Below are 22,800 nucleotides of genomic sequence, written 5' to 3'. Positions count from 1 at the left end.
GTGGGGTAAGTTGGAAATTTCAAATGTTATAATTTTATGTATTTAATAATTTGATGAATACAATTTGTTACAATAAGTTTTTTTAATATCGACCGTGCAACGCGCGGGTACGGATACTAGGACAAAGCTAATGAGAATTGTAATAAATTTTTTGAAATTTGAATGAAAGATAAATAATTTGGATGAAATAAAATAAAAAAAAATATTTTCAATAGGAGTGTTTCTCTAATCAAATTCAAAAGTTCGGATGTTTATCTCTTTTTCTTTTTACCATTATCTTTTGTCAAATCATCATCTAATAATAATAAATAAATAATATTAATTATTTAATAAAAATAATAACAGTAAAATATATAAAAGTAGTCTAGCATAAGATGCCAAGTACAAGCTAATAACAAGCCAATTTGTAATTTTAGGATGATTTTTATTAAATTATTAAATTGTGTAATAACATTAATTTTAATTAAAGGATACTTTTATTTTTAATTTGAATTGAAGATAAATTAGAGTTCATATCAATTAGTGTAACTGAACATGAGAAATCTTACTAACCAAATATCACTTTAAATTTAAATTAAAACTAAACAATCAAAATGTGTCAAACTTTATCCTTAGCAATATGTAATTATCTAGAAGTATTCAACTCAAAGATATCTTTAAAAAGAATGATCCGTTAACCAAATACCACATCTATTAAATTATAGTATATCATTAAAATATAAGAAAATTTTCTCACGTAGGCAATTTCAATAAATGTAACTAAAAATACTGTTTTTATGTTGTTAATAAAAGTTATATATGTATTAACCTCTGTATGATTTATTTTTTTGGGGGTAACAAATGAAAAAATAAAAGATAAAAGAAAAAAAAAAGAGAAGAAAATGTAAGGAAAAGGTAGAAAAGCATTAGGAATGGTAACGATAAGGATAAGGATCCTTTTAGTATATTTTTTTTTTTGAATTGATCTCATCCCTTTCAAATATTTCTCTCAACTCAAATGCATAGATTATTAGATAAGGATTGGATTTGAATTTAAATAAAATTTGAATTGGAATGAAGTTTTAAGTTTAACTTCTTATTGATCATTAGTTATATTCGTGAATGTACTTTATTTCTTCATACTCTCCATTTTACAAAAATTTTATCAGTTTTAATGTTTCCATTTTCTATATGTGGGTTGTGATGGTCGTATTACACAAGATGATGCCACTAAATTATTTTCTTTGCCTACTACGTGAGGCCTGAACTCAAGTAAGTAGTATTCTTTAGTGTAATTATCTGATTTTGTTCATTTATTCATTTATTTTTTGATAGAAATGAATACATTTGACTATACATATAAAAAAATCACTTTCTGATTGAGAATATAATTAATTAAGTTATCACTTTCTAATTGCTAATGTCGTTACTATTTTAACATTATTATTATATTGAAACTAATGCTCATACTATTATGACCTTTTGATTTATTTTGGCTTTGTTCTCCTCTTTTTGTTATTGATCATTACTCTACTCGTGGAAGGAGAGCCTTGGAGCAACGATAAAAGTTATCTCCATGTCATTCTAGGCTTAATTTTTAATGGAAATGCTCAAAATCTTTCATAGGTCATTCTACCCTGTTATGTTCCATCTGCAAGTAATTTTTTTTAAGGGTATCTTTCTTTTCTTAGCTTGCTATTTTTATTTATTTTATTTTAGTTATAGCACATTTCAAGACGAGTTTGACATTTAGGCAATAATTTATATTTTACATTTTTTTTTTTTTTGGTTTTTATATATTTTACTTCTTGAACACGTATAAGATTAAGCATTTTGTGGGATCCACAAGTGAATTCAAGATTTATTTGGATTTGAAATTGATGATTTATTGTGTTAGGGGAGAATTTTTCAAATCTAAATTAAAGCAAACTTATTGTTCTTTGGGCAGTTGATTAAAATCTACATACGGAAATGCATGGAAAGATCTTAAAAGAGGTTCGAATAATTTTTTTGAATATTCATGCTTATCAAATTTATTCTCATTGAGCTTTGCATGTTTGTGTCGAATGAAACTATGGATATGTAATAAAGCCTCTTATTACACTACAACCGACCGTCAAGTTTTCATCGAAATCAATTTTTTAGGTTATATTTTACCTCTCTATAATAATTGTTTCATCCTTTTTTTTAAAATAACTTTTACCTATAACAACATCAACTATCCCTATAGCAGTACTCTCTTTGTAAACTTACCCCTTTATAACAGCTATCTTCTTTTTTGGTAATATAATAATTAATCATCTTGATAAAAATATAATATCTAAGATTACCAATAGTAGGTTTAGAAATTTTGATCAAATATTTTGACACTTTAATACATTATTTATAACAAAGAATACTACTCTTTCCAAAACATCAGGGTCTCATTGGTCATCTCATTAGAGCTGTTGAAGCGTTTTAACTCTTTGTACGTAAGGTGCGATAATATTGAAATGTAAGCTAATAGAAAGTATAGAAATGTAACAATATAAGTAGTTAAACCAAAAACGGAATAAAATGCATATTCAGGAAATATATTAGAAACATAGGACTTATAATTCGGATCATGATGTAAAAAAGTCGCATGGTATACCAAATTGCTTAAATTTGAATAAACAAATTGTAAAGCAAAAATACTAAGGCCTCATTTGTTTTCATTAAGATTAAGACGTCTGAATCTGAATGCACATCTGAATAATTAAGATGTTGTATTTAGATCTGAACACTGAATGATTAAGACTGTTTGTTTTTCAACATTTGAACGTGCATAATGTATTTATTTAAACATAATAAATATACAATTAAAATAAAAAGTAACTAAATATTAGAAAATAAATACAAATTTAATAAAATAAAAATATTATTTGATAAAAAATGAATCATTTATGTTTGCTAGTAATGATGGAGATGTTTGTAGTGGTGGTGGGTGGCTTTTTTGGGTGTGGGGTGGGGGTTGATAGGTTGGGGTGGGTGGTGGTGGTGCGGTGGGTCTGAGGGTAGGGTGAGGGTTTTTGGGGGTTAAAGTAAGTGGGTGAGAGGGGGGTAGGGGGTAGGGGGTAGGGGTAGGGGGTAGGGGTAGGGGTAGGGGTAGTGAATGGGGTGGGGTTGGGTGGGTAGTGGTGGGTAGGTGGGGGTTAGGGTGGAGTTGGAGATGGTGGTGGTGAGTTGGGAGGGTAGGGTTGGGGGTGGGTTAGTGGTGGTGGGTGATAAGTGGCGATTTTACCACTTATTACAACCTCTTTGCTTTGATTTTTGTGTTCTTTATCTATGATATGAGGCTATTATTTGTATGTATTGCTACTATTTCAGGCACATTGAGTCATGGAGAGAATTGGGATCCAACCAAGTGAAAACTAGCAAAAAAGAGCAAAAATGAGCTAAGGACACAGGATAGCAAGGCGTGTGACTCGCAGGAGTGTCCTCTGATTCGCACAGTTGAAGCACGGCTTGTCAGGAAAGGATAATAGGAACTTTAAAGGAAAAGCATCGTCCGTGAATCACGCGATTGACTCGCACGTCGTGCCCGTGAATCACGAACCTGTCACGCGCTCTGCCCGAAGACTAAGAAGCTGAAACGTGCAGCGCGCGAGACATGTGTGGAGCGAGCGACTCGTACGCTGCGCCCGTGGCTCATCCCGCGAATCACAGAGGGGGCACGAGGGGGTATTTTTGTCCAGTTCTCTTGAACGTTTTTGGGATGTATAAAAACTCTTCAAGGGTTTTGTAATGGATTATCTTTGGCCATTTTCATCAAGCTTGGAGAGCTAGGTTTTTGCATCCACACTTGAGGATTGATGATTTGAAGATCTTGATAAGAAATTTCTTAATCCTTTACTCATTTCTTCTTTTCCTTGCTATGTATTGATTATCTAAGAGTGTAGTTTTCTATTCCATTATTTGAATCTTGTTTATGAAAATATTCTTGATTAAAGTTTGGTTTGAAACTCTTGTTTTCCTCATGTATTGAATGATTTTATTTCTATTGAAGTGGGTCTTTGTTGTTTTAATTAATCTTGTTCTTTAATGTTTCTCAAGGGATTAGCTAACCCTAAGACCCGCCCATTTACTTCGATTTGAGCTCGAGAGAGGAAGATTGAGGTTGGGAAAGATTAATTAACAAGAATTTGGGGTTTTAAAACCCATCTAATAACTTGAGCTAGAGATAGAAAAATTACTTGAGATTATATTGATTGGACTTAATATCACACTCTAAGTCTTGAGAAAGCTTAGAGTGAAATTCATTGATTTTGTCGCGAGACTTTCGATGAGATTTTAGAGATCATTATCTAATTAGCATAAACTCACTCTTAGTTGTAAAATCGTGAAATACATTGGATCATTACTTGAGAGTAAATTCCCTTGTATCCATGCTTGTGGCCATTGATCATTTTACTTGCTTTCTAGTTAGCCTTATCTTTTTTTAGTTGTTAAATCAAAAACCCAAATATTGAAGAAAAAGTGTTTTGCTTAGTGTAGAAAGTGATAATTCCTTACTTGTTTAAATCGCCTAGTATATTGTTCCCTGTGGGATCGACCCCGACTCATAGTTGGGTAAATTATATTGCGACGACCGTGTATACTTTCTCTTTGAGGAGTGGATTTGGACGTTATCAGTGGATTGGTTGGTTGTGTGGTTGGGGTAAGGTGGGTAGTGTTGGGGTGAGGGGTTGGGGTGGAGGTGAGTGGGAGGGAGGGGGTAGGGTTGGGGGTGGGTGGTGGGAGGGGGTGGAGCTGGTGGTAAAAATTATCCGTACAAAATACCTCTTAATGATATTAAGACTTTGTTCTAAATCTTAATGATTAAGACCTATTCAGATCAAACATGTGCTTAGATCTTAATGTAAACAAATGCACTTAATGACCTAAATTCAGACCTTCATTAAGTGCAAACAAATGAGGCCTAAAAGGTGAAAGAATTCTGGTCAATAAAGTAAAAATGTAAATAGTCCCTTCGGGGACATCCGATAAAAAAAAGAAGTAAAAATGTAAATATTAATTTAAATTTTCATATAATAAGTTTTAATTCTAAAAAAAACACTCATAATCGTCTATATATTAAAAACAAAAGAGAAGGAAATTTTAATTGCTTATTCCATAGAGTACAAAAAATAATAAAATTATTATTATTATTATATATTTTTTTTTTTGGTAATCAACTTATTTTTTCATTAATCACCAAATGCAGAGTTACAAAACCATAGTTAGCTACATCTCAGCTAAACTATCTCAAAAACATTCCTACAGAACACTCTTCAGTACAATGCTCTCAGTTCATATCAAATAAAACACCTAGAAGGAAAGCTTGATCAAGTATATCATCATGGTTGGGGTAGCTCGTACATAGCAGGCATACGCAATGGTCTTGCAATGGCATCCAGTGTAGACTGCCTTCTTTTGAATAATCTAGCATTCCTTTCTATCCATAGAGCATGGATATACTCAGCCACTATGATTTTAAAGAAGCTGGTATGGATGGATTTTCCTTTGGCATTAGCAATAATCTAGTTGATATAACATTCCCATGTAATAGCATTCATTAGTGGTCTCTGTAGCCATCTAAGCAGTCTTTCCCACAATTTTACAGCAAAAGGACACTTTACAAACAGGTGCTCCATAGTTTCATCATGAGTCAGACACATCACACACTTAGAGTCAGCTTGGATTTCCCATTTGAGTAGTCTATCAACAGTGAGTAGCCTACCATGAAGGTGTAACCACATGGTGAACTTAGCTTTTGGCCTGGCATTGTTGGAGAAAACCAGTGACTTCCATGGAACTTTTGGTAGTACAGGCAGCAGTTGAAGATATATGGATCTGATTGATGTGCCGCGAAATTACGGGATATTCGATGCTAATTCCTTAAGCTTTTGTGACTCTTCAAGCACTTCTGTTGTTACTTTTTGTGTATTTATGTTGTTTTGTAGGATAAGATGCCCGGAGAGCATAACGGAGCAAAATAGAGCAAAAATAGAACAAGAAGCACTTTCTGGCAGCACATGCTAGTAACACTTGCTGCAGCATGTTGTGCATGCGAGCAACACTTGCTGCAGCATGTGCTGACAGAGATATTTGCACAACATGCTACGGTTTTGCACAACATGCGACTGGCATGTTGCACATGCGACACAAGATGCGAGTAGCATGTTGTGCACGCAGGGTATTTTTGTCCAGATTTTGTTTCCCATTTTGGCACTTCTATAAATAGAATGCTAGGGTTTGTAAAACTCATCTTTGGCCATTTCGTACAAGTTTTGGAGATTAGGTTCCTACACCACACTTTGGGGTTGAAGATTTGAAGATTTGGTTGAGCATTTCTTAAACCTTTAATTCATTTCTTCAATTCCTTGCTTTGTATTGTATATCTACGTGTGTAGTATTTATTTTCTTCACTTGAATCTTGTTTATGGAAATATTCTATGATTAAAGTGTTGGATGAAACTCTTGTTTTGCTTATGTATTGAATGATTTTTATTTCTAATGAAGTGGGTCTTTGTTTCTTTAATTAATCTCATTTTGAATGATTCTTAAGGGAGTAGCTAACCCTAAGACTCGCCCATTTACTTTGATTGAGCTCGGAAGAGGAAATCTAGGTTGGAAAAGATTAATTAACAAGAATTTGGGTCATTAAACCCATCTGATAACTTGAGCTCGGAAGAGGATAGTTACATGAGGTTAAACTGATTGTGCCTAATATCACACTCTAAGGCTTTGAAAAGCTTAGAGTGAAATTCATTGATTTGGTTGGAATACTTTCAATGAGATTTTAGAAATCATTTTCTATTAACATAAACCCGCTCTTAGTTGTAAAATCGTAAAATACGTTGGATCGTTACTTGAGTGTAATCTCCTATTATCCATGCTTGTGGCCATTGATCATTTTACTTGCTTTCTAGGTTAGTTTACATTTCCGCATTAGTTATAATTTTCTCAAAAAACCAAAATATTATCTATCGTTTGGCTTAGCTTGGTAAGTGAAAGTTCCTTACTTTCTTAATCGCCTAGTATATTGTTCCCTGTGGGATCGACCCCGACTCATAGTTGGGTAAATTATATTGCAACGACCGTGTACACTTTCTCTTTGAGGAGTGAATTTGGACGTTATCACTGATCATGCTGCATTTACTTACTGGCTGAATTTGAATCTGTTGAAGTGTAAGAGATGCCTGCAATATTTGTCTAACCATCTAAGAAGCCTGTTTATGTATTACCATGTCATGAATCTGCCCCCCTTTGATGTAGTATGCATGTATGCACTTGATCCAAAGTTTATCCTGTTTGTGATCCAAGTCCCTGCATGTCTTTGCTAAAACAGCTCTATTCCATAGCTGAAGATTGATCAAATTCATGCCCCCCATTGATTTAGGTAAGCAACATTTGTCCCAGGCAACTAGAGCTCTTTTAGTGATAGTATTTGTGCCAAACCATATGTAGCTTCTATAATAGGCATCTATAACTTTAAGTACATGAACATGGATGGGGAAAAGTTGGGCCCAATAAGCTTGTATCCCAAAGATCACTGATTGAACAAGTTGAATTCTCCCAGCATAGGACAATTTTTTGGCTGTCCAAGAATCAATCCTATTGGTGATTTTATTGATCAGAGGTTGCCACTGTATAATAGAGAGTTTCTTGGTGGATAGGGGAATGCCTAAGTACTTGAAGGGTAGATCTCCCTGCCCATACCCAAGCTGGAGAAGAATAAGATCTTTATGACTTTGAGAAACTCCACCAAAGTAGAAAGAACTTTTGGTTAGATTTGGCTGTAAACCTGATGCTTCAGTGAAAGTGAGGAAACATTTATGAAGGGCAGGGATGGAAGTAGAATCACCTCTACTGAAAAGAAGGAGATCATTTGAAAAGCTCAGGCGAGTGATGTTTAGTTTTGCACATCTAGGGTGAAATTTAAACTCTTTGACATGTTTTAGCTCAAGGAGACATCTACTAAGGTATTCCATGGATATGGCAAATAGGAAAGGGGAAATGGGATCACTTTGCCGAAGACCTTTAGCAACATTAAAGGGTTCACAGGGTGTCCCATTTGTTAAAACAGTGTAGTTGACAGTTTTGATACAAGCCAAAATCCATTGGAGAAATTTGTTGGGAAAGACTAGTACTATCATGACTTGTTCCAGTAAGGTCATTCTACAGAATCATAGGCTTTTTATAGATCAATTTTAATCATAGCTCTAGGAGAAATCTGTTTTCTAGAGTAGTTTTTGACCAGTTCATGAGCTAGGATGATATTATCAGCAATTTTCCTACTAGGGACAAAACCTGCTTGTGCTTCACAAATAATAATAGGCATGACAAGTTGTAATCTAGCTACTAGGACTTTAGCAATCAATTTGTACAGAATAGTACAACAGGCTATTGGTCTGAAATCTTTAATTGTAACAAGATTTGGGACTTTAGGTAACAGGGTCAAAGTAGTGCAATTTATACCCTGAAACATCCTACCAGTGGCAAAGAAATCTTGTATAGCTTGAATCACTTCAACTTTCACAACAGGCCAAGCATGTTTAAAAAAATGAAAGTTATATCCATCAATACCTGGTGACTTTTCATATCCAATGGAAGATAGTCCTTGGTAAATTTCTGCTTCTGTAACTGGAGCACACAACTGAAGTTGTTGCTAATGGTTGAGGACTGGACCTTTCTGCATAATGCTCTTGCTGACAGCAGGAAGAGTTGTGGCAGCAGAGCCCATAAGCCCTTTGTAAAATAGCAGGATCTCAGCATGAATGTCTTTGGGGTCATTTATCCTTACCCCAGCTAGAGATGTTAGTTCAGAGATTTGCTTTCTACAAGTTCTTTCTTTTATAACAGCAGCAAAATACTTGGCATTTCAATCTCCCAATTTGATCCAATTGGCTTTTGACTTCTGTTTGAGTGCCCCCTCTTCAATCGTGGACCATTTTTCTATTGTTTGAATGATTTCTTTCTCCCTGACTAATAAACTCTCACTGCATTGACTAATGAGTGTTGTTTGTACATCTTGTAGCTCATTTCTAGCTTGTTCAATATGCAAAGCAATACCTCTAAAGTGCTCAGTGTTTAGTTTCTTTAGAGGAGGCTTTAGGGCCTCGAGTTTTGCCCAAATATTCTTGGGCTGAACTGTTGATTACAGACTAATTGGAATGCTCCCAAGAACTGGTCATGGGAGGTCCATATATTGAAGAACCTGAAAGGGATTTGTGCTGGTTGTTGAGTTGCTTGCAAGCACAGATGCATAGGAGCATGATCAGAATTATATAGAAGCCCATACTCAATGGAGAATTGTCTCCACTGTAACATCCAATCTCCATTTCCAAACAGTCTATCAATCCTACTGTATATTCTATCCAGACCATATTGTTTGTTAGTCCAGGTAAAGTATTCACCTCGCCAGTTAAATTCATTGAGCATCAGATTTGTAATGCAATCTGTAAAATCCTGTGTTTCAGCAATAGTGACAGCATTTCCTCCTACTCTATCCATAGCACTCAGTACAACATTGACATCACCACCTATGAGCCATGGGCTATTGACTCCATTTCCACATTCCATTAAAGAGTCCCATAGCTCTTTTCTTTGTATAGCAATATTGTAACCATAGATAACAGTCAGGAGACACTCAATCTGAGTTGAGATTCCTCTGACTTTACAGTGAATAAATTGAGCTCCCTGCTTGATGACAGTAATGGAGTACCAAGTTGGATCCCAAATCACCCACACCCTACCATTGTCAACATCACTATAGTTATTTATCATTCCCCAACCTGGTGCAATATTATTCAGTATGTGCTGGGCTTTGTGTGCTTTAACTCTTGTTTCAATCGCCCCTGCCAAAGTAACCCTTTTATTTCTGAGGTATTGTCTAAATTATTTCTGCTTATACCTCTTATTCACACCTCTAATGTTCCAGAAGAGCCAATTCATTGAGCACTAGTCCCACCCCTATCTAGATGCAAGGTAGTGACATTGTTACTCAATGATGTACTTGGGTTTCCATGCTTTCTCAAAGGGGATACCAGCATAGGGAAGTTCTGGGATGTAAGTGCAGGAGCAACACTGTTCTGCACAGGTGGTTTATCTGGTATCATCATACCTCTACTTATTAATTTTTTTAACAAACTAATAAAAGGCTTCTCTCTTTATAATTTTGTATAATTAAAATCACTATTAATAAATATCTTATTATCTTATTTTAATTATAAGTAAAATCCTAAAAGTGAAAATTAATAAATGGCACAGTAGAAAAAAATGTAAAAGTAGGGCGATAAAATTTTGATTAGTCTACCATTGAGCATGAAATTAAGTATAAAGTATTAAAAGCAAAAGCCTATTTCAACAAAAAATAGCAATTGTCAAATAAATTTTTACGGTGTAAGTGCAGGAGCAACACTGTTCTGCACAGGTGGTTTATCTGGTATCATCATACCTCTACTTATTAATTTTTTTAATAAACTAATAAAAGGCTTCTCTCTTTATAATTTTGTATAATTAAAATCACTATTAATAAATATCTTATTATCTTATTTTAATTATAAGTAAAATCCTAAAAGTGAAAATTAATAAATGGCACAGTAGAAAAAAAAATGTAAAAGTAGGGCGATAAAATTTTGATTAGTCTACCATTGAGCATGAAATTAAGTATAAAGTATTAAAAGCAAAAGCCTATTTCAACAAAAAATAGCAATTGTCAAATAAATTTTTACGGTGATTGACGGAATTCCAACATTATGTATCGCTGAGTGTAGCTGTTAAGGAGGTGATTGATGGTGCACTCAGTGTTTAATTACATCAAATCATACTAATTTTTAATATGATTAAGTTATAAATTAAGGAGAGAATGTATTAGTATTTAGTCATATAAGATTGTTTATGAAATGTATCATATATGTATTAATTCGATATAAACAATCTGTAAGTTTAATCATCTTTGATTTCATAATTTTTTGCTCTGGGAAACATTGCATGGGAAAAAAAAATTACAATTCATTTAATATGCTCAAATAAACAAGATAATAATTTTACATAAATAATTTTTTGTACAAATACTAGTTTATAAAATAGGAGAGGTATAAGCAATGTGGTTAAGCCAAGTGACAAGCTAATAACAAGTCACTTGGCAATTTTAAAACAAAGTTAATTAGATTATGTAATAACTTTAAATTTGAATTAAAGGATAAAGTTTTTTAATTTAAATTAAAAGATAATTGAAAGATAAAGTTCAATCTGTATCAATTACATAACTGAACATGAGATCTTTTAGGTTTGTAATCATCCGTCCTAGACTCCTAGCTTCATTGACATATTTAATAATATAGTAAGTTAAAATAATTACTAAAATTAATTTATGTGTCACCGCCCAATTTTTTTAATATGTAAAATTACTTTTAAAAACTTGAAACGGTATGGTAATGAATTAAATACTTGCATATTGCAACCAAATGAGAAAAAAGAACAAAAAATAAATAAAATAAATAAATAAATAAATTAAACAACCTATGTTTTCTTAAAGAAATGATAATGATTTAATTAAAGCAACATTCAATATTAAAAGTTAGATTTTTATATTTCATAATGTTATTATTTTTAAAAATTTCAATGGGATACAATAATAATATTTTTCAAAGAATTTCAGTGGATAAATTTGTTCTCTAATTTCAATTGTGTTTCTAATTAAACTTTTAGAGGATTATCTAGATAGCTATATCCTGGCAGGATAAGTTAAATAGAATCTTAAAATCCTATCTTCTCAAATATACATTGTTTTTCAACAAAAAAGTATCATATTCCTAACACCCAATCAATTGGTGTGATTTTCAAATTTGGGTTAATTAAATTAAATTGGAATGAAGTTCCAACTCCTTTAATTTTAATTTGAAATAAAGTTTTTTCTTAATTTTGATTGATAAATATAAAGATACTGTTTTTGAATCTATAGATAATGTCGTGATTTTAAATTGAAATATAATTTCCTTTGAATTTAAATGAAAACTTAAATTTTTATATCTATATCCATATATCTCCATTATAATAAAAGGTATAATAATAACGACCATCCAGCTTGCATTTTGCTTATGACATGTACGTGTTTTGCTAGCAGTTATTGTGAATTATAACATTCATATTTTGTATTCAAACAAGAACAAAGTAATGGTTGCTTCTGAGTTTTGAAAAATTGGGGAAAATACATATGTTATGTAATAATATTATTTAATTTTAAACTCACATAGAAAGTTTTTAAATTTGAACTTGAAGTTTGTTTTTCTAAAGATAAATAGTATATCACTTTTACGGTTAGCCTCTTAAATCCTAAGATATGAGATAAATCTCCACCCAAAATTGACCATTGTAAAGATAATTATCAAACTGGAATATGAAGTTAAAATTTGAATTGGAATGTATTTTTGCAGGATAACAGTATGTTACTATTACTGTGGATAAGAATGTTGAGATAAATAAGCGTATCGAATTTTGAATTTGTTATCATGTAATGCTATAAATTGGGGATCACACAAGGTATTTCGATAAGGAAAAATTAAGATCAAAAGTTACTTTTAGCTTTGATTCTTCTTTCTTCCGCAACATATAATTAATAATGAGTTTTGGCACCATGTAAATGTTTAATTCTATTTCCTTAGAGATTATTCATTTAAAATTTTCATTCCGCCTCTCCAGTTTTCTCTGTAGTTGTGCTTTGATTTTTCCCTTTTAGTATAGCATTGATGATATTAGATATTTACATATGATCTTCTTTTCATCTTTTCTTAGATGGATTTTTTAGGTGATAATTTATTCAATCATGATTCTTTTTGTTTTTTTATAATGTATGTATCGTTTGACTTTAAGTTGATATACACATAAAAAAAACTATGTATTATCTAATGTAATTTGCTTATGCATGCAGGATAGAAGGATCAATATTGACATGAAACAGGTTTGATCAGGTATAGTACCAATATAATCATAGGAAGAATATGATGTTTTTATTTTTTGACTCAAATATGTGTATATTACCTTTGTTACAAGGCTAATTGGTAAGATTTACCGTTATTAATTTCTCTCTATAATGCTTCTATTGACTTTCGAAAACTCTACAAGAATAATTTGTTTTCATATTCCGTTTAAAGTTTGACATGATTCTTCTATAATTAGTTGCAAGGTAGATTCTATTTCTTAACATTTTTGTTAAACGACAGTTTCATAATCTGCTTATTTGTTTAAATTTTATTTTTCATTTCTATGCGCAAGCATAGATTTTATATCTTTTCAAACCCATCATATCTATTACAATAATGAATGAGTAGTTTTCTTAGAAATACATTAATGCAAAAAATGTGGCACTACTTGTTGATTATAGGTAAAAATGTTAAATGGAGAAAATTAATTGAAACATGATGTGCCGTGAAATTACGGCACGACGCCAACTGCTTAGTCTTTTGTAAATCCCCAAGTGCTTTTGATGTTGTTTCTCATGTTTTTGTGTTAATTTGTAGAATAACATGTGTTGGAAGCGACTTGAGGCAAAATGAAGCAAAAACCAGCTGAAATGAACCAGAACATCACCTGCGAATCGCATGTACTGCATGCTAGTCGCAGGTGCTGCATCATCTATTGACAGAGATGGCTAAAAAGGAAGACAGTGGTCCAACACATGCGAGCACCACATGCGAGTCGCACCTGATGCGGCAGAAGCTGCACCATAGCTGATTGAAGATGCAGTACCTGCGAAGATTTGGTGCAACTTGCGACTCGCAGGTTGCACATGCGACACCAAGTGCGATTCGCACCAGATGCGCAGGGGTATTTTTGTCTGGAAATTGTTCTCGTTTTGGACATTCTATAAATAGATTTTCTAGGGTTTTGGACTCATTATTCTATGGATTTTTAGTTGTCTTTATGTGGAGCTAATTTATTATTGGTTGGTGAAGCTTTTAAGAGATTCCTTTTGCTTTTGTCATCTTCTCCATTCAATACTTTTGTAAGCTTTATGAATACACTTTACATTATTGCTTTACCTTTAATGAATATTAGTAGCTAATCTTTTTAGCTAAGGTTATGGGACCAAATGTGTTAGTTACGTGATTGGGTTTCATATTCATACTTCATTTATGTGCTAATGGTGTTTTCTATTAAATCTTCAAGCGTTAATGTCTTGTGATGGTGTACAACATTACTTGTGCCTTAACACCATTACTTTGCTTGGAAAAGAAAGTAGAGGTTAGGAAAAGAATTAATAGCAACAATTTGGGTCAATAAATCCATCAAATAACTTGAGCTAGGAATAGGAAAACTAGTTGAGGCTAAATGGGTGTTCTCTTATAAAACATTCTAGGGCTTGGAAAAGCCTAGGATGAAATTTGCTAATTTGGTTGGAAAACTTTTAGCAAGATTCGCGTGACCCTTGGTTTAATGCATCTAGGCATATGAATAAGTTGAATTGATACCCAAGCGCATTACTTTCCATTGGAACCACAACCTTGGTCCCATTTACCAATAGTTTACATCTTATAACCACTCTTAGTCTTTAATGAACAAACAACAACCAAACTACTATTATATTCCCCTCTCCCTTGAAATATATACTAATAGTTAGGCGTTACACTTGACAAGTATATTTCTTCATTGTAATCTCTGTGGGATTCGACCCTAACCTCGTTGGGTTCTATATTTGACAACGACCGCTTTCTCCTGATATTAAAGGTGTAATTTGGGCGTATCAAATTTTGGCGCCGTTGCCGGGGAATACTGTCTAGAAATTTACTAACTAGTGTAAAACTTTACTTTTAGTCTTTATTTCTTTTTCTAATTTCCTTTTGTTGTTGTTTGTGTGCAGGCAATATGGACGAGGAGGGTAACCCCATCCAAAATTCACCAGTGGCGGTCGGTGAAGAAGCTGCGGGGGCAGGCTATGCAGCCGCAATTCAGCCCCCGCCTCGAATTGGAAACTCGAGTTTCCACGTGACCAACACAATGCTGCACTTGCTCAACACTAAGGGCCTGTTTGGTGGTCTACCCAAAGATGACCCGAATAGGCACCTTTGGAACTTTCTTGGGGTCTGTTCTACCAATGTGCATCCGGACGTCTCAATTGAAGCAGTCAAGCTACGACTTTTCCCGTACTCCCTAATTGGGGAAGCCACGACTTGGTTAGATGATATCCTGTCCGGATCCATCACTAATTGGGAGGAATTGACCGAAGTATTCCTCAAGAATTCTTCCCTCCATCGCGGATGTTACAACTCCGTGACGAAATCAACAACTTTCGTCAACTTCCTGATGAGGCTCTCCATGAAACTTGGATTCATTTTAAAAACAAAGTGAAAAGCTGTCCCCAAGCATGGGTTGCCCGATAGTGTGCTTCTACAAACATTTTATAGGTCTTTAGATTCGGTCAACAAATCAGTGGCGAACAACATTGCAGAGGGGTCTATTATGGATAGTTATTATGCCACCGTTTGTGAATTGTTGGATAAATTGACCGAGACTAATGAAGCATGGCACACTAGGGATTCAGAAGTAGGTGAAGGAAGTTCCTCCAAAAATGTGCTCACTCGTGAGATGATTAAGAAGGAGGAAGAGAGAGATGAATCCATGGCCAAACTTGTCACCCAAATGGATCTTCTTACGAAATATGTCATGGGTGGTGGAAGCAAAAAGGTGAATACGGTAGAATCCTGTGAAGGGGGTTCTCCGGATGAGCAATGTTTCCAAATGTATAATGAGGAGACTAGTTATATCAACAATCTAAGGGAGGGTTCCCGTCCGAACTACCAAGGTTCGAGTCAAGGATCTTGGCGGAAAGGACAAGGGAATCAAGGTTGGAACAAAGATCAAGGTCACTCTAATTGGAGAGATAATCGTGATAACAATCAAGGGGGTTACAACAACAATTACAACAATCATCGAAGCTCAAATCCGTATGTCCCTCCAAAGGGTAATCAACCAAGCTCTAGTCAACCGCTCACTAGCGATCCTGCTAGTTCAAAAATTGAAGATATGTTGTCAAGAGTGTTAAAGAAAGTGGAATCCACCGATACCTTTTGCAAAGAGACTAGAGATGAGGTTAAATCAATGGGGCAAGTTGTGAGTTTGCACTCCACCTCCATTAAACAATTGGAGTCTTAACTTGGCCAAATCTCGGCTATCCTCAACCAAAGGCAAAATGGCTCACTCCCTAGTGATACAGTTGCAAATCCAAGGAATGATGGTGATCACAAATGCAATGCAATTACTACTAGGAGTGGCAAGACAATTGGGGAAGAGGCATTGGTGAAAGAGGATGTGCTAGGTGATAATGAGAAAATGGTTGAAGAACCCATGGTTGTTGATGAAGAAGTGAATCCAAATAAGATGCGGGCTGGTATTGAAAAGCCCATTGTTGTTGAGGATCCTCCGAAAATTATTGATGCTTCAAAAAGCAAGGAAGTGGTAGAGGAGGTACCAAGGGCTTCACCGCCCGTTATGAAGCCTCCTCCTCCTTTTCCCCAACGATTGGAAAAGAAAGCGGACGATGAAAAATTCCTCAAGTTCATCGAACGATTAAAGGGGCTCTCAATAAATATTCCATTGGTAGAGGCAGTTGAGCAAATGCCCGGTTATGCAAAGTTCATGAAAGATCTTGTGACCAAAAGAAGGAGTCCTGACCTTGAAATATTGGGGGGCACGCATCATTATAGTGCAATCGTTACCAAAGCTTTGGTACAAAAAAGGGAAGACCCCAGAGCGTTCACAATTCCATGCACCATCGGGAAATACAAGTTTGCAAAAGCTTTATGTGATCTTGGAGCAAGCATCAATTTGATGCCGCTATTTATATTCAACAAGTTGGGATTGGGCACTCCCTCTCCCACCACGATGAGATTACTTATGGCGGATAGGACCGTAAAGAGGCCCATTAGTATTCTTTATGATTTGCTTGTGAGAGTGGATAGATTTATTTTTCTGGCCGATTTTGTGATCTTGGATTGTGAAGTTGACTTTGAAGTTTCCATAATCTTGGGAACACCATTCTTAGCTACGGGGCGTGCCCTCGTGGATGTGGAGAGAGGTGATTTAAAATTTAGAATGAATGATGAAGAGATCACTTTCCATATTTGCAAGTCAATGAAACAACCGACGGATGAGTGTTGTGTCGATTATTGATACAATCGATGAAGCAATAGAGACAACCATAGAACATGAGCATATAGGTGATATGTTGGTGGCGGTGATAATGAACTATGAAGGGGACAATGAAGAGGAGTTTGAGGAGATGGTCAATGCATTGATTGGAATGGGGTCTTACCACCTTAATCCAAAGAAACCTGATCTTGATTTGGAAATCTGAGAAAATCCTACTGCGAAGCCTTCAATTATTGAGCCTCCTACTTTGGAACTCAAACCTCTTCCTTCACATTTGAGGTATGAGTTTCTTGGACCCAACAACACATTGCACGTGATTATATCCGCCCGGTTGACGGGTGAGCAAAGAGAGAGGTTGATGGTGATATTGAGAAGATACAAAAAAGCTATTGGGTGGTGTATTGCGGATATCCAAGGGATTCCGCCCAGTATTTGTACTCATAAAATTCAACTTGATGAAGAATGTGAGCCAAGCGTTGAACATTAAAGGAGGTTAAATCCTCCTATGCAACAGGTTGTAAAGGTTGAGATCATCAAGTGGTTAGATTCCGGGGTTGTGTACCCCATATCGGATAGTTCTTAGGTGAGTCCGGTTCAATGTGTGCCCAAAAAGGGTGGAATCACCGTGGTCGCAAATGCTAAAAATGAGTTGATCCCAACTCGCAAGGTCACCGGATGGCGGGTCTGCATGGATTATCAGAAGTTGAATAAGTGGACCAAAAAGACCACTTCCCAATACCATTCATGGATCAAATGCTTGATAGGCTTGTGGGAAGGGATTATTATTGTTTCCTTGACGGATATTCCGAGTACAACCAAATCACCATTGCCCCCGAGGATCAAGAGAAAACCACTGTTACTTGTCCTTATGGGACCTTTGCTTTCAAGAGAATGCCCTTTGGGTTATGTAATGCACCCGCAATATTTCAACGTTGCATGATGTCTATTTTCTTCGACATGGTTGAGGAGTCCATTGAAATCTTCATGGATGACTTTTTCGTGGTTGGGGATTCCTTTGATGAATGCTTGGAGAATCTTGCCCAAGTATTGAAACAATGTGAAGAGACAAATTTGGTTCTAAATTGGGAGAAGTGTCTTTTCATGGTTAGAGAAGGCATTGTCTTGGGTCACAAGATTTCGGAAAAGAGGCTTGAGGTTGATCAAGATAAAATTGAGGTTATTGTCAAGCTTCCTCCTCTAATCTCCATCAAAGGTGTTCGTAGCTTCCTTGGGCATGTCGGGTTTTATAGAAGATTCATCAAGGATTTCTCGAAAATAGCCAGCCCTCTGTGCAAATTGTTGGAGAAGGAATCAAAGTTTGTATTTGATGGTGCTTGTTTGAAGGCATTTGAAGGCTTGAAAGAGAGACTCACCTCGGCTCCTATGATCATTGCCCCGAATTGGTCCTAACTCTTTGAGTTGATGTGTGATGCAAGTGGATTTGCCATGGGGGTTGTTCTTGGCCAAAAGCGTGATAAGATCTTTCACCCAATTTACTATGCAAGCAAGACTCTCAACGGTGCCCAAATGAATTACACTGTCACCGAACAAAACTTGCTTGCTATTGTGTTTGCTTTTGAGAAGTTCTGGGCTTATTTGTTGGGAACCCATGTGATTGTTCATACTGATCATGCGGCTTATGTTACCTCATAACAAAAAAAGATGCAAAACCGAGGTTGATACATTGAGTCCTTCTCTTGCAAGAGTTTGACTTTGAAGTCAAAGATAGAAAGGGTTGTGCAAATCAAGTGGCGGACCACTTGTCTCATCTTGAAGAAGGTGGGCATCCATTGGATGGTTTAGAAATCAACGAGTCATTCCCAGATGAGCAAGTAATGGCAGGGTCACATGACATAATTCCTTGGTACGCCTATTTTGCTAACTTTCACGCAAGTGACATCATGCCGGAGGATTTGAACTTCCACCAAAAGAAAAAGTTTTTAAGTGATGCCCTGAAATTCTATTGGGATGAGCCACATCTATTCCGGGTTTGCACCGAAAACATCATAAGGAGGTGCATATTCGAAGTAGAAATGATGCCCATCATCGAAGCTTGTCACTCATCACCGGTTGGTGGACACCATAGTAGTGCAAGAACGGCGGCTAAGGTTCTTCAAAGCGGCTTTTATTGGCCAACAATCTATCAAGATGCACATGACTTCGTGAAAGCTTGTGATCAATGTCAAAGGCATGGAGGCATCTCGAGGAGGCATGAGCTACCGATGACCCCGATTCTTGAGGTTGAATTGTTTGATGTATGGGGTATTGACTTTATGGGTCCATTTATGAGTTCCTACAACAACAAGTACATTCTTGTGGCGGTGGACTACGTGTCTAAATGGGTGGAAGCCGTTGCGCTCCCTAATAATGAAGGAAGAAGTGTCACCGTCTTCTTGTAGAGGCATGTTTTCTCAAGATTTGGAACCCCAAGGGCAATCATTAGTGATGGGGGATCTTATTTTTGCAACCGGGTATTCAAGACTCTTCTTGAGAAGAATGGAATAAAGCATAAAGTTGCCACCCCATATCATCCCCAAACGAGCGGACAAGTTGAAGTCTCAAACAGGGAGATCAAGAGCATACTCTCTAAAATAGTGAATGCTAATCGTACCGACTGGTTAAAGAAATTGGATGATGCGTTATGGGCCTACCAAACGGCTTATAAAACACCAATTGGTATGTCTCCTTATCAGCTGGTGTTTGGCAAAACTTGTCATCTTCCTGTGGAACTTGAACATAAGGCATTGTGGGCCTTGAAAAAGTTAAATCTGGATTGGAGTGATGCCTCTAACTTGAGGACGGAATAACTCAATGAGCTTGATGAATTTCGACTTAAAGCTTACACTAGCTCTTCACTCTACAAGGCCCGCATGAAGCACTTTCATGATAAGAAAATTTTGCAAAGAGAATTTAGCCCCGGGGATCGCGTATTGTTGTTCAACTCAAGGCTCCGGTTGTTTCCCGGAAAGTTGAAATCCAAATGGTCCGGCCCGTTTAAAATTACACAAGTGTTCCCACATGGAGCAATTGAACTTGTTTGCCCAAGTGGAAACAAAATCAAAGTGAACGGGAAACGGTTGAAACATTACTTGGGATCTCAGAATGCGGCAAAGATTATCGAGGTCTTCCTTCTCAATGAGCCGTGAATAGGTACCAACGTCGTGTTGCGATGTAAAATCAAGCGCTTATTGGGAGGCAACCCAAGTTTCATTTTCATGTGTTTGTTATTTTTATTTTCGTGATGTTTTTGATGTGTGCCCAAGTGTGTAAGAATAAATTGTGTGCACGAAGAAGAAGATTTGGGAAAATGCCAACAGGCATAACATGTTGTAGCACATGCCACTCGCATGTCATGCCTGCTGCAGCACCTGTGTCTTGCAGGTGATGCAACATTTCAGGCCAAGAAAGCCACATTGTCTGTCAACAGATGCGAAGAACTGGCACTACGTGCGACTCGCATGTTACACATGCTGCACCACATGCGAGTCGCATGTTGTGCAGGTAAGTGCGCAGGCATCGGGTCAACACCGACCCGACTCGTCTGTTTTGAAAGTTTATTTTTTAAATATAAGAGACGCAACTGACATTCATCAGTTACGCCTCTTCCTTTTCCCTCTCCTCCTTTCTCCTTCTTCCCTCCTATATCTTTCCATCATCCCAATTCACTCAAATCATTCTTAATCACACCACAAATCATCACTAGGGTTTCTCTCTCTCTTACTTTGGCTAAGGTTTCACGTGTGCACTCTCAAGGTATGTCCACTTGACTCCTCTTTACATTTAGTGGTGCCTAAGAAATGTCAAATCCCCTGTCATTGCCATGCCATTCCACTTGGTGAAATTAGTTAATGGGTAGCATTATTTTGTGCATTTGATGGGTTGTTGGAGATTGATGAACAATGGGGAATTCTTGAGTACCCATGCTTGTGTAGTTCTACTAGGATGATTAAAATAGGTAGTTGTTGATGCATAATTAACTAGCGACTGGGGAATTCTTGAGTACCCATTGTTGTAAGAATTGATAGTTGATGCATGCTCGCAACTTGTTTGATGAAATGCCTAAATGAACTTGTGAGTGTTTGGATGTTGTGGAAATGTGATCATTCGCCAACCATGGGGAATTCTTGAGTACCCACGGCACATTACCTGTAGAATAGGACCCATGATGCCCTCTGATGTGTAAAATTAACATTGTCTTTTATGAGGGATGACCATCGAACATAGGCGCGAGTGATTAAATAGCTTTTCCCAATGATAGACAGGGTGACAGCCCTCTTAAGGGAAATAGTTACATGAGTATGTTCTTGTGTGTGTGCATATGTGTTGTGTATTTATATCCATATAAAAAAAAAATCCTTCAGTGCTTCACCTGTGAGCAGCATCTGCGAGTGGCATGTTTAACATGCGAATCGCACCTGCTGCCGCAGGTGTTGACAGTGAAGAACAAAAATCAGGTCCTCAATGTGTAGCACCTGCGACACAACCTGCGAGTCGCATGTGACACATGCAACTCGCATGTGGTGTTTCGCAGGTAATGCCACCCTGCAATGCTATGTTTTTTTTTCTTTTTTCCTATGCCTCTTTCTTGTTACTTAAAGAGCACCATAAATAGTAGGTATATTTTTGTGTGATGTGCAGGATGGCTCGAACAAATAAAGCTTAAGGTGGAGGTAAAAGAGCAACACGACAAGCCTCCACCTCTAGAAGAAAAGAAAAGGCACTTGCGGATCCGGTCCCCCAGTCTGAAGAGGGGACACATGAGGCTTCCTCACCTGAGCCCGAGGATGCCATCACAAGAGGTGAAAGAAGGTAAGCAATGGAGCAACAGTTCACCGTGCCTGGATCCAGAGACCTGTACAAGGCTTGGAGCGTCATTAAGCCCGATGGAAATCCAGTCCGAGGCTTCATTGTAGAAAAGAGGGTCACTTTGCATGGTTTACAAGACCAATGCCCGGGCATCATCCGTAAACTCGAGGCCTTGAGATGAACCTATTTCATGCAGCCGGCTGAATACTGCCCAGCCCTTGTGATGGAATTCTATGCGGCTTATGCGGCCAAGTTGAATGCAAAGATATCGCGCCGCCAACCAAAGAAAAATATGGAACACTTCTGTTGGGTTCCTGTTCGGGGGAAGGATATTGATTGTGCTGTCGATACCATAACTTCTATCATATATGAGCAACGAAGCGAAACAGATCCTATTGAAGGTTGGCCTCCGGTGAGTTCTGAATATAATTTAAGGATGGAGAACCCGGAGGAGCAGCGAGGGTCGGTTGCTTCGATGATTGCCTCAGGGACTCCACCATGGCTGGATCCATCTGTCTCCATTGAGAAGAACACTTTCAACCGCGAAGCTACGTTTTGGCTATCACTAGTATTATCGCGGGTGATTCCCTCCAAGTACAACACCGACATACCCATTGCAAAGTGTATTCTCATTGCTTCACTCATGTCCGGGTACCTCGTCAATGTGGGGGTAATTATCGGAGACGAGATCAAGAATAAGTCCACTCAAAAGGGCACATCATTCCCTTTTCCTTGCTTAATCACTGAATTATGCCGACGAAAGAAGGTTCGTGATATTCCTCGGGTGGACAGGATGTTAAAGGCTGACCAAACGATAGATTATATCAAGTTAGAACCGGGGACTAGAAAGAGAAAGCGGGTGAG

The 22,800-nt window shown here is 36.7% G+C and overlaps 1 protein-coding gene across 1 annotated transcript; it reads right to left on the bottom strand.

Annotated features, from left to right (window-relative positions):
- Positions 1-7,202: 7,202 nt before the first annotated feature.
- LOC132612068 (uncharacterized) lies at positions 7,203-8,159 on the bottom strand. Its single transcript, XM_060326411.1, has one exon. It carries the CDS (start codon positions 8,157-8,159, stop codon positions 7,203-7,205), a length of 957 nt encoding a protein of 318 aa, XP_060182394.1.
- Positions 8,160-22,800: the final 14,641 nt, after the last annotated feature.

The sequence above is a fragment of the Lycium barbarum genome, chromosome 9 (assembly GCF_019175385.1).
Source record: "Lycium barbarum isolate Lr01 chromosome 9, ASM1917538v2, whole genome shotgun sequence".
In the NCBI taxonomy this organism is placed as follows: Eukaryota; Viridiplantae; Streptophyta; class Magnoliopsida; order Solanales; family Solanaceae; genus Lycium; species Lycium barbarum.
The sequence above is the reverse complement of the archived record's forward strand: the minus strand, read 5'-3'. Positions and strand labels throughout refer to the sequence as shown.